Source organism: Marmota flaviventris, chromosome 8 (assembly GCF_047511675.1).
Source record: "Marmota flaviventris isolate mMarFla1 chromosome 8, mMarFla1.hap1, whole genome shotgun sequence".
NCBI classification, from domain to species: domain Eukaryota; kingdom Metazoa; phylum Chordata; class Mammalia; order Rodentia; family Sciuridae; genus Marmota; species Marmota flaviventris.
The window spans coordinates 80,436,236-80,455,904 of record NC_092505.1 but is presented as its reverse complement, the minus strand read 5'-3'; the positions used below and the strand labels follow the sequence as shown (position 1 = coordinate 80,455,904).

Genomic DNA, 19,669 nt, shown 5'->3' with positions numbered 1-19,669 from the left:
TCCTTCCTTTGCTCCTTCCTTCCTCCCTTCTTCATTAGTAACCCTCCCTCCCTCCTTCTCTGTTTCCCTCTTGTTCCATGTAGACACACCTCTATGTTACACATCAGAGAATACATTTTTATTGTTGTTGTATTATAAATCTAAATACCCTAATCTATGTAAGTAATCACTATCACAAAAAGTAAATACATACTGGGACCCTGTCTCACTACTCACTTCTACATGAAATTATAGTTTCTCTACATAGCTATGATGAATATTTAGAGGGAAGATAAAACAACATCATTTCACATTCCCATTTACTATACATTTCAGCCTATGCTAAATTTTTGAGACAGCTTCTTTTGAAAGAATATGTGAATAACTAAACAGAATATGCTTTTTTGTAGATATTTAGTAGTCATAAAAATGTGATCTCCTGAACAGTCCAAGCAGTCCTGTTCAATAGTATAGTTCAGGAATATCTCAGCATCTTAATATTGACTGTCTCATCTTTGTTTGCCTGGTTTAATAAAAGATGTGCATTGCCTGCTTTGATACAGAAACTATCAACACAATTGAAAAACTCATCAGATTCAGCAAGAGCTGAGCAGTCTGTGACGTGCCCCAACTGAGCCTTATGTTGATTCTTGGCTGTTAAAAAATTTCAGTGTGGATGACAAGAAACCAGTATAGTCTATTTAGAACAACCAACCAGGTTTCAGATAACAATTTCTGACAAAATCTAATTCCTTCTATTTCTGCATAGAAATTATCATTGCAGTCACTTTATTTTAATTTTTTCTTACATTTTAAAATAAGGGTATAACCTTATATAACTCTTCTCCCAAAAGATGACAGCCTATGAATATCATAAAACCAAATTGTTGCAAAATTCCTTTAGTTAATTATCACCCCTTCATCCCCTAAAACAACAAAGCTCAATTAGTCTTTTAGACAAAAACACCCCATATGCTGCTCCCTGTCATTTATTAATTAAGGAATCAGAAAGTACCTATAAAGCAAAACTTTCCACAAAAGAAATATGTATGAAGATAAAGGTTAATTTAGATGTTCTCAAGCTACTCTTAAAATACACCTCTCATCAGTCCCCTTTGTGACAAGTGAGCTCCATTGTTTGACTTGACAAGGCATTGAACTCCATGATGCCAGGAACATATGGGAAAAAGAACCTTCAGAACCTCAGCTCACCCAGCTAAGAAACTACAAGTGTTTTGTAATGGCCAGAGCAAAGGATCAAGTGGGACAAGTTGCAGCCAGAGGTGAGGACTGGGAGCCAGGATCATGGTGCAGCATTGCGGATGTGGAGGAGCATGATCACAGTCCCACCTCAGTAGGATTGCTTTAGCTGCACTGTGATTGATGACAGCAGAGAGAAAAACAGGGAAGGAGACCAGGAGAATGTGCCCTGATCAAAAGGGGAAATAAGTTATATGGAAAGAAGATTTTTTTTTTAAATGGAGCACACTTTAAACATACAAAGGTGGTAGAATCAGAATGACTTAATTTTGAGCAACAGGGAAGGCTGAGACCCAGGTGTTTCCCTGGCCACTGACTGGAGAGAAGAACGGTGGTACCCTTGCAAAAGACACACATCCCAAAGGAGAGACAGGTTCAATTTTGCACAGAATAATCCATGGCCCCTTTATGAAGTTATATGTCCTACAGGTGACCAATATAGAAATCTGGAGAGAGAGCTGAGCTAGAGCTACAGATATGGAAATCATAAGAAGAGGAGTGAGAGTGAAAGCCCAGAGAATATAGCAACACAGAAAGGAGGGCTCAAGATCTAACTGGCAGGGAATGAATTAGGGATGCAGTTAAAGACCCAGGAGAGACTTTGTCGACCACTTCTATGATTCAAACCCTACTTTGGTGACAACCAAAGTCATTCCTTAGAGAATTATTTGCTATGTGATATTCATGCAATCTGCTAATCATTTTGAACTTCAGTTTTCTTAGCTGTAAAATGTATATAACCATACATAAAATGTATATAGCCATGTAATACATATTTTAAGACCCAAATAAGATCCAAACTATATCAAAACACCTGGTACAGAACGTGGCACACAATAAGCTCTCAAAGTTATAAATGTTGCTACTGTATTCCAGATCACATCTCCTCTCTTCAACCCACCTTCTTTACGCTGCTGGCTTCCTTTAAGACTCAGCTCACCTCCTTGAGAAGTCTTCCTAGGCTGTTAGCATTCCTGCCTAGTGCTCCCATTCTATTATGAGTGGCATTTGCTATATTCATAATCCTTGCTCTCCTTTAACTACATTATATAATCTCCTAAAGATGAAGATATGCCTTACTCATTATGTTATCTCTTATGTATAATGTCCAACTATTTTAAGTGATTAATATCTACATATTTGGATAAATAAATTTAAAATCCATTAGAAAGGTTTTTTTAAGCAATTGTGTGATTTACATTTTTAAGTCGCTTTTTAGCCTTGAAGCTAGAGATTTTAGGTATGTGACCTTAGGTAAGTTCAACCTCAATATGATTAAGTTTCTTGTCCATAAAATGAGGATAACAATTGTACTTGCCCCACGGGTTTATTATAAAGTTTAAAAGAATAAATACAGGTATATTATTTAGAATTAGCATTGTGGAATTATTCTACAATATGTTTTCCCTTTATGTGAGGGATCATGAGGCAGAGTTCAAGAAAAATTTCATAAGGTCAAGAGTTAAAAATTTTAGAAAACTTAAAGTCAAAGATCAGCAAGAAGAAATGTCAAGGGTGCCCTGTTCTTCCCACTGCTCCACAGACAGGCAAGCTGGGACCAGACACCCTGTTTGACATATTCATGGTAAAGCTCCAGGCAAGGGACTCTACCCTCTTATCACTCTTCATAGAGAGATAGCCTGAGAACACCTTTGTCAAGAGGGATGAACAACCTGCTTGAGGCCAAGCAATCTGGATTTGGATATCAGCTGTTTATAGGAGTTGATTATGAGAGTTCACTCCCAAAAATGGGAACAGTGGAAAATAATGACTCCTCTGGACAGCAGGAAAGGGATTACAGTCAAAAGATGTTTGAGTGAAATTCCTGTTTATTAGGTAAGAGCAAGTCCCCAGCATGTTAGCTTTTTATCACTGTGACCAAAATACCCAACAAGAACAATTTACAGGAGGAAAAGTTTATTTAGGCTCATGGTTTCAGAGTTTTAGTTTATGGTTGGCCAGGTCCATCACTCTGGGATCAAGGAGAGGAAGAGCACCATGGTAGAAGGGTATGGCAGAAGAAAGCTGCTCATGTTATGGTAGCTGGAGAATCAAAGACAAAGAGAGGGGACCACAGAGAAGATGAATCCTTCCAGGGCACGCCGCCAGTCACCCACTTATTCCAGGCTACAATTAATACCCAGTTTGTCCATTCAAACTAGGATGCACTGTTTAGGTTACAGCTCACAATCCAGTCATTTTACTTCTGAATATGGCTGCATTAACACAGGAAATTTTGGGGAACACTTCTTTTCAAACCTTAACACCCCATTCTTCCTGGCTTGTCCAAGCAAATTCACAGTAAGTTCATTAGAATAGCATTTTTAGATAATGCTGTTTAATTCATCTTACTTTTAAAATTAATATTTAAGTTATGAGTACAGGTACTATGGTGCTTGTGCTTTGAATCCATTTGGGCTGGTTTGATACTCCAAGTTTATTTTTAAAAATCTGTTCTTTTATCAAGATGAATCCAAAAAGTTCTTCTAATTGCTTTAGTTTAGGTCAATAGCATTTATCACTGTGTCCAACACTGTACTAAATGATGAGGAAACAAAATCTAGAGGGATGATTTCTGCTTTCAAGTGCACATAGCCTTAGAGGAAAGGCAAATGGAGTAATAGCAATTCAAAATAATAGCTACAGTAATACAAATTTACATAAGACTCAGAAGCTTTCAGAACTGACTTCTTAGTTGAATATGACAGTTTACAGACTATGAAGTAAATATACTTTTTATTTTAAATTTATAAAATCCTTGAAGTCCACTTAACATAAGCTATCATGAAATATAACATGGTAATCAGTGTTCAGATTAAGTTAAGTGATATAAAATTAGAGCAGAAGATGTTGCATCATGAAAATGGAAAAACATCTCTGATGAAAGACCAGAGGAGAAATTTTGAGTTTAAAAGGAACTAAGGTCAAATTCCAGTTCTGCTGCATACTTTGTGAATCTAGGCAAGTTTCCTAACTGCTCTGAGTCTAAATTTTTTGATTTATGAAATAGGGATAATAATAATTACTACACTGAGTAATTTTAAGCAGTAAATAAAGAAAAATACATGAACAACCTAACCCCTGAGAAATATTCAATAAATACAGGTATCATTTTTTCATAATATCACTTGCCACCTATTTTACTCCATGCTCTTATAATTAGGAAACTGGGGCAAATTGACTATAAAGCTCTGCTAGGGTGGGAATTCAAGGTTATTCTCTAATGTAATTCTATAGTATTTTTTTCTTAATTACTTTTTGAAGCTACCCAAAGTAATTATGATATATTAAAAGCATTTTATACACTCCTGTTTTACTAAAATTTGTAATAAATTATCTTAAAATCCAAACCTACTTGACAGCCAAAGTAGCCAGAAAAAAGTTCAGAAAAAAATCTTGTTTAATAATGGAACATAAAATTAATAGAAAAATATAAATATTCTTACATTTTAAAGGATTATGGCCATAAAGACACTAATGGGGATTATACGAAATTCCCTAATACTAAAATGGTTAAAGGATTCCTGAACATATATTATTGTTGCTTCATTTTTTTTTTTTACAAACTACCTGTAACATAAATTCAGGAATAACATATTTTAGGGTCATGTCAAATGGTGCCAATTAAAAAAATAAACAAAAATGGAGAGTCCATATTTCTTTTTAATTACAGAAAATGTGCAGATGGTGCTGCAGTAGGATTCTTCTGTTAAAGATATTAACATTTACATTTTTGCATTTTGGGTGTTGGGATGGGGTGGTGGTAAGGTGTAACTGTCCCCGTCTTTAAATATTAGTTTGATTCTATTTGACAGTTTTTCTGTCACCAGATAAGGTTTAAGGAGGCTCCCAGAAAGAAAAGGGCACCTCAAATTAACCCTGCCAGGTTTTTATCCCACAGAAAGGAATTTTGGGACATAACAGAAGAGGCACAAGCCAAGTTTTATTTAATAAAGCAAGGATATTTATTCAGGAAAGTAACAATAGCACAGGATAAAGCACTCAAAGGGAGAGGGGTGTAGGTGTTAGAGAGAAGTTCTTTGGGGGCCTCTGGCTTAACTTTTAAAGGAAATGCTGAGCCTGAAACATAGGTGGGACGAGTCAGCTTAATGAGCTGGATTCTTTTCATGGTGGTGCAAAGAGCAGTCATGGTCATCTGGTTCTTCTCAGAATCTTCACTTTGACATTATCTAGTTAATACATAGCATTTGGACTGTGTACCCATACCGTGTTTCTCTCTCTCTTTTTCTCTCTCTCTGCTTCCTTTAATCAGTCTAAGGATACATTCTATAATCTAATAAGGTACATAGGCACTAATTAACTGGACTCACAGTGCTCTAAGATTTACTGGATCTTTTAAGAATTCAGGTCTACAGGAAAATAAGCCTGGGTGGGTGAAACTGAGGATGTTCACAGGTTCTTAGATTTAAATCTATAGTCCCTTTTCCTTTCCCTCTTTGTCTTTTTTCCACCTGTTCTTATTTTTTTTCTTTCCTACCTCATTGCCACCCAAAAAAATATGGAGAATAAACCCTTTGTCTTTTATTTTTCTCCAGAGATGATATAAAAATAAAGGTTCACAAAACGCATTTGAACATTTTACTAAAACTAAGCAACGTGAATTTAGGATCAGTTTTATTGCATTTTTAGGAAGTTCCCAGGTGGGTCATATATGAAACAGATTAGTGTCTTCCCTGATCTTGTGTGATTTTCTAAGTACCAAGACTAACTAGTTGTCATCCTGTTGTGACTCTTAACTTTACTTTCTTATGTGTATTTTTCCCTAAAGCTGCTATTCCATAAAAGGTAGTTATTTAATTTAAACTTTAGTGAATTAAAACTAGCTCAAATTAAAAATTCAGTTCATCAGTCCTTGTAGCTAGATTTCAAATACTCAATGGTAACACATGACTGGTTGCTACCAACCAGACAGAGAGAAGATGTGTATCATCACAGAAGTTCTGTTTCATACTGGGGCTAAGTGCTCCTATTGATAGGTGACTGGCCATTGGTAGCATTTCAAGGATTAAACAACCTTATAAATTATGAAAGGATAACTTCATTGTCAGGTCAGTGTCAGACTTGAGAGAAAGCTAAAAGTGAAAAGAAGTTAAATACATGATAAAGAAGGAATGATAGAAAAGAAAATACATTGACATTATTATAAAGAGGATAGAAAATGATTCCAGAAATCACGCTTTAGCAGAATTTTACTTAAATTTTACCTGAAATGATCATCACATGTAGTTTGCATTAGTTTGCTTTAGTTTGCACAAAATGCATGGATCGCACACTGACTTTCTCATGTTCCAGCAAAATCACACAAAAACTCTTTCTTGAGGTTGTGGTGAAATCTAACTACCTTGTGTACACCAGTAACACAGCATGTTTAAAACCTGTTTTCTCTAATAGTGGTCAGCAGACACTGTGGGGCTATTTTCAGCTCTTGTTCAGAACTTTGGTATTTTTCCTGTGTATTCACAAGCTTACCAATATTTTGGCTCCTGTTTCTTGCATATAAAGTAATTGTTACTTAGTATATATATATATATATATATATATATATATATATATATATATATATACACAAATAAGAGAATAATCTGTGTTTGTTTGCATTTAGGTCATTCTGTCCATTGAAGAAGGTTACAGACTTCCAGCTCCTATGGGCTGCCCAGCATCTCTACACCAACTGATGCTCCATTGCTGGCAGAAGGAGAGAAACCACAGACCAAAATTTACTGACATTGTCAGCTTCCTTGACAAATTGATCCGCAATCCCAGTGCCCTTCACACCCTGGTGGAAGACATCCTTGTGTAAGACGCATAATATTGTTTTTTCCCCCCTTGACAATCATAATTTCTTTTAGGCTACAGGCAAGAATAGTAGATAGAGGGGAAAGAGTTTGCCCTGGTAACTACCTAGTTGTCGGTCTTGTATAAGCTGTATTTTATTAATCAGCTGAACAGACAAAGTGTTGACATTAATGAAAACTATGGAAATTTTTTCATGAGGAAAAAAAGTAGCTTCCCCTTCTCTTTTCTATCTCAACTTTATGAATTAGTTTGTTTATATTTTTTACATGTGGGCCTTTGATATTTATCGATCTTTCTTTATGGATCCCTCTTTACCTTCATGAATACAATTTTTGTACATGCAGCTCCTCTAATTTTCTTGTCCAATCTGTGCTTTGTCCCTCTATCTAAAATGGCAGGCAAGACAGGTAATTTGTGAATCAGCCAGGAGCAAGAATGCTTCCAGGTGATATGATCACATTTAGCTGTTGTTAACTTCCACTCCTAAAACCAGAAAAGGACAGACTACAAGACAAGAAAATAAAGGCACTCATACACCATTTTATAAAAGTCAGTGGAGTTGAGAAGATCTACTCACCTCTCTCTGAAAAGCAATTATAAGAAGGAGAAAAGTCAAAGAAAAAAAGATTGTCATCTATGTCTGAAAATATTACATTTAAAATATCATTAAGTTGGAAATATATTTCTTCTTTTAGGAGAAATTAGACTTAGAAATAACTAGAGCATTTCCCAAGTTCATTTTTCCCTGACTCAGGTGATAGCCAAGAGGATGTTGGGACGTTCAGCTTCAGGTCACAGGTTCAAGTCGGTGTAGTGCTTTAGTGACAATAAGGCCAAGGCCCTTCAAGGACTATTTGAAACAGGCTTCAGTTCACAGTGAGCATGTAAGAGTTCACCTCTAAATCACTAATTGGCAGTCTCAGTAAAGTGAAGCCAAGCATGAAATAGCTAGAGATTAAACTATTACTCTAGCCCATCTTCCCCAAAGTGGTCCAACACAGGAAGCAGTAAAGGAGTGGGGGATGGGGAGAAAGGCACTTTGGGATTCTGTCATTAAAGCAATGGACAGCCATTGAAGGATTTTTTTAAAAGCAAGAAAATGACATGATCACATTTGCATTTTAGAAAGATCCTCCTTGGGCTGATTTTGATTGATTGCAAAATAAGGAACAAGACTGGAATCAGAGATGATTATATGTTTTCAATAATCCAAGATACAAGAGATCAGGACCTAACTTATGAAACAGGAATACACTTGGGGTCAGGAGATAAAAGAATTTATTTACTATAAGGCAAGAAAACCAATATGACCTGATCACTGATTGAATATGCAGGAAGGAAAAGAGAAAAGAATCAAGAAACTTCAGGCTTCTTTATTAGACAAGCTGATGGATGATATAATCACTAAGAGAGGAAGAAAGACAAATTTTGGAGTAGAAATAAGATCATTTTCAGCATGCTATGTCAGACATGCCTGTGGGACATCTAAGTGGAGATATCCAATAGGTAGTTAAATTTATAGGTGGGATCTCTTTTTATAAGTAAAAAGGTCTGGACTGGGGATATAGATTTGAAGTACATTAGCATGTGGATTGTATCTTAAGCTTTAAGTGTACTTCAGAAAACCAATAAAGAATATGAAGGATTCAAATCAACAAGAAAAAAATGGCCATCCTCTATAACACCAAGACTTAAGATAAGAACTGAAAAAGTATACCCCAAGGAGAGTGAGAAAGAAGAGCCAAACAAGTAATGAAGAAAATATAGGGTGTTGTGTCATAAGCCTCAAGAGGAGAGAGCTTCAAGGAGCATAAGGTCCAAGGCTTCACAAAGTTTCAGTAAAATAAAATGTGAAGTGTGTCCATTGGTTTGGGCAGTGAGGCATTCAGGTGTTCATAGGCAGCCTTTGCAAGAGTATTTTCAATAAAGTTGTGGAAGACATCTTGCAATAGAGGAGGAATGAATGTGAAGTCAGAGAGAAGAGCAATGCACAGTACTAATCGTGTTTCCAGAAATGTTTCTCCAGAGAAAGAGAAGTAGAGGAAATATATCTTGTTTCCTATTTTCATGTTTTATTAAAGAGGCTTTGGCATGCTTGAATATTGAGGGAAAAGTCCTAATAGAAAGGGACCATGAAATGAGTTTGCATTCATAGAAAATAACTTTGGCATCTCTAAAGCTAAAATAATTTAATCTGGGCCTGTTGTTGTGGTATAGAGTTAACAGACTTTACAGTCAGTGCCTGCCAACAAAGCTGTTTAAGTATGATATGACTATATAGAGACAAGCAGGTAAAAGTCTTCTTTTGAAAGAAAAGTAAAAGTAGATAAGACAGTTTCTTGTCTGCATTTTCAAGATTATGAATAACTATCATATTTGGAAGTTATTAATGAAAGAATCTGAGAAAATGCCAAAAAGCAAAAAGGATCCAATGGTCAAGCCAAGATGAAGGGTTGTATCTAAGGGTCAGAGGTTGATGATTTAGTGAGGTGCGTGAATCTGCTGTGCAAAATGCCAGTGAGTGGCAAACTCTGTGATAGCCCTGCCACACGTAGGCCAAAAGTCAGGTGCTTTATATAAGGTTGGCAGCTTGATTCAATTCTACGGTCTAATCTCTGGGAGACCAAATGGAAGTTTGTGTGACTGATTTGCTATCCTTGTTTCTGACAAAGACATATGTGCTACTGCTTTTGCCCTTAATATACTTTTCAGAAACAAAATGAACCATAGTTCTAAAGGTTTCATGTCTGAGTCTTATCAGCATCTTATTTGAACAAAAGCTGGAATGTGTCCCCTTGCCATCCCCTTATTATCACTACCACCCACTCACCCTGTCCCTGATCCAGAGAACTGAGACTGTTTAGGGGGAAGAGTTGCAATAGATTGAAGGATAGCAATATTAGCTAAAGAACTCAAGGCTTGTTTTATGCCTATAAAACTGTGACAAACCCCTTCATGTGACAGGACCCTCCATCTACCACATCCCAGTGCCAGACATCTGTCCCAGAGTAATGTTGGACTAAGGAAACATAACAGTGTAGAATTTCAATCTTTCTCCTCATATGCCTCTCAAACATGTAAAGGAGCCTAACAGTGATTCTTACTAAACTCTACTGCACTCTTCTTTTCTATAGTGCCCCCAAACTCCCACATTTTTCTCACACATATGCTGATATAACTCACTAATGCATTAGGTCCCCATGATTTTTATTCCCCTCTAATTGCTTTTTTTTCCCCCTCAGGAATTCACCTACGAAGATTTTATCCTTTCTCTTGACAAAGTAGTAAGAGAAAAAGAATTTAAGGTGACAAAAGGGAATGAGAAAAGCTATGAAACCCACACTTTAATAATTATATACTAGCATATTAGAAATTTTATAAACTCTGTACCAAATCTTTCCTTTTAAGTCAGAGTACATAATAGAAAAATATTTGTTCGGAGAAGGCTTTCATTATCTGAAGCAGCAGATCTTGCCCTTCCTCTGCTGACATTCTTATACCTAAGTTTCTCCCACAGGAGTATTCAGATCCCTGAGAAGTTCCCAACATATTTTATTTCTCTCCTACTCAAGAAAATATATGAATATATAAGTTAATATAGTGATATCATAAGAATAACCTAAAATCCAAATAATCATAAAAAATAATTTTCAAAATGACCACATTGATATAAGCAGTGATTTTTCCATATATTTAACTTCAAAGTACCCTCACATTCATTCACTTTACAATAATGACTTCTAATAGTGTTCCAAAGAATTAAGTATAGCTATCAAGTAGTACCCAGCCCCTCGGAGAAAGGGGACATCCTGAGGTCAAGGTTGTGTGTAGAATGGCATCTGGAGCAGTGTTCAAATTTTGAAACATCATTTGCTCCCTCCCTCCAACTCCCAGGATCAGTCTTATAGCTGCTGCCAACTCCAAGTAAGCTTGCTCTTATAGAGTCCAGGGTCTTGTCTGGGGACCTGTACTCAGTAGGGTAAAGTGGCCTGGTAACCATAGGGTGTCACTTTATCCAACTGTACTTACCTCCCCACCCCAGCCACCTTTCCTACTCATTCCTTCTACATTCTCTTAACTCTCACCCCAGTTCCTCCGTGCACTGAAGCCTGTTGAGCACACTAGGCTTCATTTAGCTTGCCAATGCTCCTTTGAGCAGAGCTGCCATGTGATAAATGAATAACACTTTCTTTCAGTCCTGCTCCACATTCCTAGCCTGTCACTGACAAAGAATTTTTACAGATTCTGACTTCCTGAACATCAGTTCAACAGTGGCATCCACAGATGTTCAGGAGTGACCCAGAGAGACAATGTCAGTCACCTTAGAAATTATATCCTGCCCAGGCCAAGGCACTTTAGGAATATTCTCACTACCTACCTGGGCAATAGATAGGATCCTAGAATTTTAGCTCTAAGGAACTCCAATCACCACCTTTCTTAGTATATACAAATCTATCATTGAACTTGCAAGCATCCAAGTAATATGTGTATGAGGACAAGAGCAAAATTCTCATACCAATACCATAATTAAGAACTTTTGGGGCTGGGCTTGTGGCTCAGCAGTAGAGCACTCACCTAGCATGTGTGAGATGCTGGGTTTGATTCTCAGCACCACATGAAAATAAATAAATTAAATAAAGGTATTGTGTCCAACTACAACTAAAAAAAATACATTAAAAAAAAGAAACTTTGCTTTAGAGAAACACTCTAAGACTGAATGATACTAATTCCCTGCATTCAGTTAATAGTGCACCAAGGGGCACAATAATTTTCAACAATTTGATGTAAAATCTTCTGTTCAGCAATCAACTATTATATCAGGAGCAAAATTCACCAACTCCAAAGCCCTTGTCCATTCCACTACCCAGTTAGAGAAACTCACAAAATGGAGAAATGTTTTTGAGTATAATACTATTTCAGAAATATGATGATAAATAGAGAGGGTACATTTTTTAAATATCTCTAGTTAGACTTTTCTCTGGGATTTATTTTACTTCATAGATGGACTATATTAAAATTTCAAAAAGAAACTTACTGTACACAGCTAATTATTTTATGTTCTACCGGGTAAATACAAAGAGGTAGCGTATATGCCCTCATTATGGGAATAAGTAGCAAATACATAGTCCATATATTCTCCAAATATCCTCCTATAATGCCCAGCCACTTAAAGAATATTATTTGAAAAAGAAAGTAATAATTACAACAATAAATAGAGATGAGGAAAATATGGCAAGAACATAGTTCCAGAATTATATCCTCAGGCATTTCTGTGGTTTAATTTTTCTGATGTTGGCAAATATATATTTTGCTTCTTTTTTCTTGCTTTGGCAATTGTCAGAAAACTCCTTCCCACTGAGCTCACATGCTGTCTCCCTATCCTTTTCATGACCACATTTTGATGGACACTGCCATTGCATTGCAGTTGGCATGTAATATAAAATCTATTTTCTGACTCTGGATCATATCCTCACAAAAATAAGATTTGAGGTTCAGTGATCTGTTAATCTGACTCTAGGGAGCACATGATAGGTACTCTGCTCATCTTATGAGAAAATTTAAAAAAAAAATTTATGCCTGTTTGCATCTATCCCTCATTATGTTCAAAAAATCTATAATAATTAAATTTACTTTGACATTTTCATTTTCGTTTCTTCACTTTTTATCCTACTTATCAGAATTATTGTACCAACAAATAATGGTAATAAGTAAAAAACTGAAAATAAAAAGTAAGTATGACAAAAGACTTGAAGAACCAAACAGATGATGCCCACAAGCATCATCCATAAGATAAACGGCATATTTCAGTACTTTAGAGATTTTGTAGTTTTTTTATTTTTTAAAAAAGTCAAAATTATTTCATTATTTTATCTTGTGTTCAAGTTGAATGTTAGGCTTAACTTCGGAGAATGCAATGTTTTATTTTTTATCTGATTAAGTAAATTGTGCCTTCAATGACTTCAGAGGTAGTGTGAAGATAGTCTCTGTGTCATGAGATGAGAAACTCATATAAAAGCAGTGACACTGGATAGGAGAGATGTTGTTCTGGTTCTAGGTCTTGTTAGAATTGCATATGAACCCTTAACAATATGCCACCTGGCATCCTCTGTACTGCCTCTTCCTCCACTCTGAAACCTGGAAATGAGTATAAATAAACATTTCCACAATGTAAGGAATAAGTTAAACAGTATATTCATTAATAGCTTGATAGTTACATCAACAGGCACTTATTCCTCCAGATGCTCTCATAATGGAATTAAATAAAAATAGATCATTCATCATGAATCAGCTATCATGTCATGGATCAAACATTTCTGTAGAGAATTTAAAACTCAAGTACAAATCAGCCCTCATTTAATGAACTCTTATAATTCTTTCAGTGTTGTGCTGGGCCTATATAAAAAGGAAAAATATATGAGATAAGGTTGCTACCATCAGGGATTTTTAATTTACTCTGTAAAAATTTTCTTCTATCTTATGGATTTCTTCCAAGGGAAATAATTCAATTGAAGCAAAAAGATACATGCTCTAAGACTACATGATCACCTATATTAAAAGAATATAGTTAGCAATCTGAGTCTAATTTTAGGGAATTATTAAGCATCAACATATAGAATATAATATATTCATTTAAGTATGAAGACTATGGAAATATGAAAAATATCCATAAAATTTGCGAAATAAAGGCAATATAAAATAGGATAGACTATCAGTACAGTTCTGCTAACAGTATATAAATATAAGAGCAAGGAAAAATGAATTTATGTTAGAATAAAAGGGAAGAAAACCCTTTAAGTATGTGATCATTTCATATTAAAACAGAATTTTACTTGCAATAGTGTTTTGAAAATGTAATTTTTATTGAATCATTTAAATAAATTTATTACTAGATCATATTTAAGTGTAAAAATGGAATACTTTTGAGGATAAAAATATTTTTGCTTTTTAAGGACAGTGTTGATATCTACTAATAATCTATGTAAGCATCTTCTAAACTAAAAAACTAGTTACTATTGTGAATTCAAGGGACTCATTAGAATAGGAACATCTTTGCTCTATCAGAGATATTCATTTATACACACATATTTAGAAGAATCAGAGGTATACACTTACTGCTTCTTCAACTATAACATTACCTGTTATACCTAAACTCCAGCCATTTTCTCTAAATGACCATAATTTATACCTGAAATTTACTAATTCTAGCCCCTCCTCATTTTTCTGAGAAAAATAGCAGATCTTCCACCTTCCATTTTATAATTCGTACTTTTTAAAAATGTGAGCTTCTGGTTTTGCTGTAAAGACATTTCTCAGATGGGCAGTACCCACTAATCACCAAATAACAGAAATTTCTATGTGTTCAGCAAACAGCAGACTGAATTTATCATTGTACATGTTTGATAAGAAAGGGCATTTATTGTTTATTAGTTAATGTTCCAGAGAATTCGCGTGAAGCTGATGGTACCCAGCCCTTGAAGCCAGAAAATAGGAGCATTTTTCAACTTCGTTATAAGATAAGGTGAAAGAAAAGTTATTGCACAGTGGCTGTGAACAATGAGGGGATCCTGACCTTACTAAATCAACTGCCAGTGCAGTCATATAAAGGCCAAAGAGTAACTAGGTTACTAAAGATGTGTGGAAAGAAAAGGAATTATTATACTGAAGCATTCTGGGAGCTAATAGTGGATGCTTTTCAACAGGGAAATAGGCCATTTCAGTCATTTAGTTTACAGAATTTCCTTTCATTCCCTTTCTGTTTTAAAGACATAAAATTAGCAAATTACATTTCTACTCACCAGTTAAAGGAAATTGTGATGGCTCAAGAGTTACTCCAGCATTATCTCAGGAGAGTGAAAGTCATCTGACTTGTGTGTGCGCGTCAAGAACAGCATGGGAATATGAAAGCAAAGCTGCTTAAACACAGTCTTTTAATTTTGCTCACATTTTTTCATTTTTTATTGGTGCATGATAATTATAGATAATGGTGGGATTTGTTGTTAAATATTTGAATATGTGCACAATCTAATTTGGCCAATATCATTCTCCTAGTATTTCTCCTTTCCCTCCCTTTCTCCCTGCCTCTGGTTCCTTTCCTCTATTCTACTAGTCCACCTTCAATTTTCATGAGATTACCACCACCTTTTATTTAATTTAGTTTTAACAAACTTATTTGACAAGAAATTAAACACAAGAGAGCATCTTGTTTTTAAAAAGGACATTCAATTTTCTATCATGTGATTTTATTTTTATTAATAATTAATAAATGTACCCTAGTCATTTTGATATTTAATCTCAGTCAATAAAGTATAGCAGTTATTTCCCAAAGTATATTCCATAGAAACTAGTTATCTAATTTAAGAAATGAATATATAAGCTATACAAAATTCTCTCACATATTCAAAATGCACATTAGAGTCTAACACCCAGAAGTGCTGTGGTTAAAGAACTTATATAACTAATTTTGCCATGAAGAGCTTTATCATTTAGTATTTCATACATGAAGTTTTATTTGATATTATTTATTAACATGATCACCTCTAGGAAAATTTTAAGAAACAGAGGAACAATTTAAGTATTTGTGATAGCTATTCAACTTTTATACATAACTGATTCTTATTTCAGGTCAAATTAAGAGTCATTCTGATATTAACTAGAATGAAACAACCCATAGTCAATAACATTTTTGTAGTATAGAAGAATATGACTTAGTCTCCAAAATAATAAATGTGATAATATAATTGAGTAGTGCTTAAAAAAAAAAAAAGATGGCAGTTGCTGGTAAGGATAACCAGACTCAACATAGAATACAGTGTACTCTCAGGATACATACACTTACCTTATTCACATTCCAATTATGTAAAGAGCAAAAACCCCTGTATTTCCCCATAATCCTTGTTCACTGCCAACTCTATATTTTCAACTAAACCTCAGTTTTAAAAAAAGGATATCAATGAACAAGGAATACAAAAATAAAATTAATTCTAGGCCTTTATTAAGGACTCTCCTGAATTTCAGGGGCGTACTTTTCAGAGTCTTTGGGAGTTGAAACCATGCACAACTTGTCTTTCTAAAAGATTCAGTTCTTTAAGGGTAACTTAAATGATTTTTGTGTGTGTATGTGTTAGGGAATTTCAGCTTTCACCTTTACCATTAATCTTAGAATGTGTGTGTGTGTGTATGTGTTAGGGAATTTCAGCTTTCACCTTTACCATTAATCTTAGAATGTGTGTGTGTGTGTGTGTGTGTGTGTGTGTGTGTGTTAGGGAATTTCAATTTTCACCTTCAGCATTAATCTTAGAACCTAATTCCCACTCCCATATATTTTAGCAGAACAATACAGTTATATATTTCATATATGCCCTCTGCTTCACAGTGGAATTCTTACTTCATGTGGTTTAATCATGTGTTTTTTAAGGTACTAGCAGTTTCTAATTATAGGTTAAATAATTAAAATATGGATGTTAAAAACATGTTGAAATATTTCAAATATGAGTGTTTAAAATTATAATTCTAGTTAAGTATGCATGCATTCTTTCATTCTTTATAGTTTTTTAAAAATTGGACTAGCCTTCACTGTTCTAATTCAAGTAATTCAGTGATTGATTTCTAATAACATTTTCATTATTTAGAAAACACTAATTTGACTCAAACACTAAACACTAAAAGATTCTTACTGCTTTACTAGATAATATAAGTCCTAATCCAAGAATTTTTAAATGATACATTTATTGTCCTATAGGGTTAATAATGCATCAATTACTATAAAATCACTTTTACAACCAAATATTTTTAAAAACATGTAAAATGTTTTTTACATTAATTTCCATGTATTTCTAGAAGCAGAAAAATATAGTTTATCACAAGAATGGCTTAAATACATAACTTTGAGTTCTTTTTCCTATAATTTCTAAGATTAGCTTCATTTTCTTCTCTCTGAGTTTATACATACCTGTCTACCCTAGCTTTTCCAAAATAATACTTTTCTATTATTTTATGTTAAAATTACAAAATATCCCCAACTAAAATGCCTTTGCCTCAGATTTTAGAAACCAAAGATTGCTATAACATTGCCTTTATGATCCACTAATGCTGCATTCCTTTTTCTTATTAAAATTTACATTGATTTTGTTTTGTTTTGTGCCTTAATACTATCTTGCTTTGGGCTACAAAACCATATGCTTAAATGTATGTAAATCTTATTCACAAAACCAAGTTCTATGACAGCAGCAAATTACTTTTGTTTATTTTTGGTACCAGGGATTGAACTCATGGGTGCTTAACCACTGAGCAACATCCTCAGCCCTTTTTTATTTTGAGATAGGGCCTCGCTGAATTGCTTAGGGTCTCACTAAATTGCTGAGACTGACTTTGAACTTGCAACCCTTCTGCATAAGATTCCCGAGAAGCTGGGATTACAGGCATGAGCCACCACGCCTAGCAGTGATTACTATTTATTAAATAATAATTCCTATTGAATGTTTAAAAGCGAATAAGTGGATACTTGATCAATGAATTTACCATAGAAGAATTCACCATGAAAGGAGAACTATACCAACAAATGTGGAAAAGATAAAAAGCACATGGATTCAGTGGCAGATCAAAAATGGTAACTAGTTTCTTTCTTGGTTGGGATAGGGAGCAGGTTATTCCTCAAGTTTTTTTTTTTTTTTTTTGTATAATTTTTATTGTTGGTTGTTCAAAACATTACATAGTTCTTGATATATCATATTTCACATTTTGATTCAAGTGGGTTATGAACTCCCATTTTTACCCCGTATACAGATTGCAGAATCACATCGGTTACACATCCACTGATTTACATATTGCCATACTAGTGTCTGTTGTATTCTGCTGCCTTTCCTATTCTCTACAGAAAAAGTAAAAAAAAAAAAAAAAAGATAGAAGATGTTAATTTCTTCAAGATCTATCAAATATAAGATCCAACTGTGGCAAAAAGCAGAAAAAAGACAAAAGATTGACTTGATCAACAAATGGGTTTTTTATTATTGATTTGCATAACAGAAAATTGGAGGATAAAAATACTGGACGTTAACAATATTGTAAAAGGAAAAAGAAAACCTTTATCTGACTTTTTGTCTGGTGCCTATGTTTTTGTTTTGTTTTGTTTTCCCCATAGAATGCCAGAGTCTCCTGGTGAAGTTTCTGAATATCCTTTGTTTGTCACAGTCGGTGACTGGCTGGATTCTATAAAGATGGGGCAATATAAGAATAACTTCATGGCAGCAGGGTTTACAACATTTGACCTGATTTCAAGAATGAGCATTGAGTAAGTGGTACTAGGGTTATTACTGTAATTAGATGTCTATTTAGGGAATTATAAATTCAAATGCTATATCAATAACACCTTTTCTAAGGTTAATATGTCATTTCTTCTTTAATATTTTATTTTTTAGATGTAGATGGTCACAACATCTTTGTTTTATTTTTATGTGGTGCTGAGGATCAAACCCAGGGCGTCTCATGTGTTAGGCGAGTGCTCTACCACTGAGCCACAGCCCCAGCCCTTAATATGTCATTTCTACCATCTCTGTTGTTCTAGTTGAAGTTGGACATTACATTTTTAACCATTATTTTTAGAAAGGATCAAATAGCTTTTAAAAATGTTTTAAATGCTTTCTAAAATGTGTACTACTCTTGTTCACATCTATAATGTGAACAAGAGTAGTACACACAAACTACATGTAAATTTAGTTTTACCTTATTTATTCTTCATATTTTCTTCTTACATAATCAATAACTACTACTACCTTTGTCAAATTAATACAATCTTATCATGTCACTCCAGGGCTCCTCTTGTTTATTACAATGGCCAGACATTTTCCATTGTCTCAAAGATCATTTTTTACCTATGTGCAATATAAATGCTGAACGTGTGAGTTTTTTCTTAACTAGATATTAAAACAATTAGATTGAGCCATTGTTTTAAAACAGTAATAACAATTTCATAGTTCAACCTAATGGCATTTTTTTCAGATTATTGAGAAATCAAGAACTCAAATGGAATCCATATTATACCTTCTGCCTTGCATACTGATCATTTTGCTACTACTGTCGCAAATTTATATAACGATCTAAATCATATATAACCTTCAGCCTACAAAATATCTGAACATTACATAGGTACCTAGATATGAAATTTTCCCTGTATCATTAAGCTTGAGATTAACTTATTATACATTCTGTGTGACCAGATAGAAGAAAAAAAATAACAAACTCTCACTGTTCGTTTATATTTCTGTTAACAATTAAACTACACAATGTTTGGCAAGTGTGACCTGTTGCATATTTAATGTATCTAAGCATTCGTTTTCTTTCCTTCTCTCTCTCATTTTTATAAAATGTAAATGTTCATTTTCTCTTTTTATCTCTCTTTTTCTTCCTTTCTTGGTCTCCAACCCCCCACCCCTTCTCCTTCTTCTCCTTCTCTTTCTTCTCTCTCTCTCTCTCTCTCTCTCTCTCTCTCTCTCTCTCTCTCAGTGACATTAGGAGAATTGGAGTCATACTCATTGGACACCAGAGACGAATAGTCAGCAGCATACAGACTTTACGTTTACATATGATGCACATACAGGAGAAAGGATTTCATGTATGA

General features: G+C 34.5%; 1 protein-coding gene across 1 annotated transcript in view; it reads left to right on the top strand.

Annotated features, from left to right (window-relative positions):
- Epha6 (EPH receptor A6) overlaps nucleotides 1–19,669 on the top strand; it is an 808,736-nt gene extending 789,067 nt beyond the window's left edge. Inside the window, exons 16-18 of the mRNA XM_027943203.3 lie at nucleotides 6,863–7,056; nucleotides 18,194–18,343; nucleotides 19,555–19,669. Coding sequence (XP_027799004.2) covers nucleotides 6,863–7,056; nucleotides 18,194–18,343; nucleotides 19,555–19,669 — 459 coding nt within the window. The remainder of the gene's footprint in view (nucleotides 1–6,862; nucleotides 7,057–18,193; nucleotides 18,344–19,554) is intronic.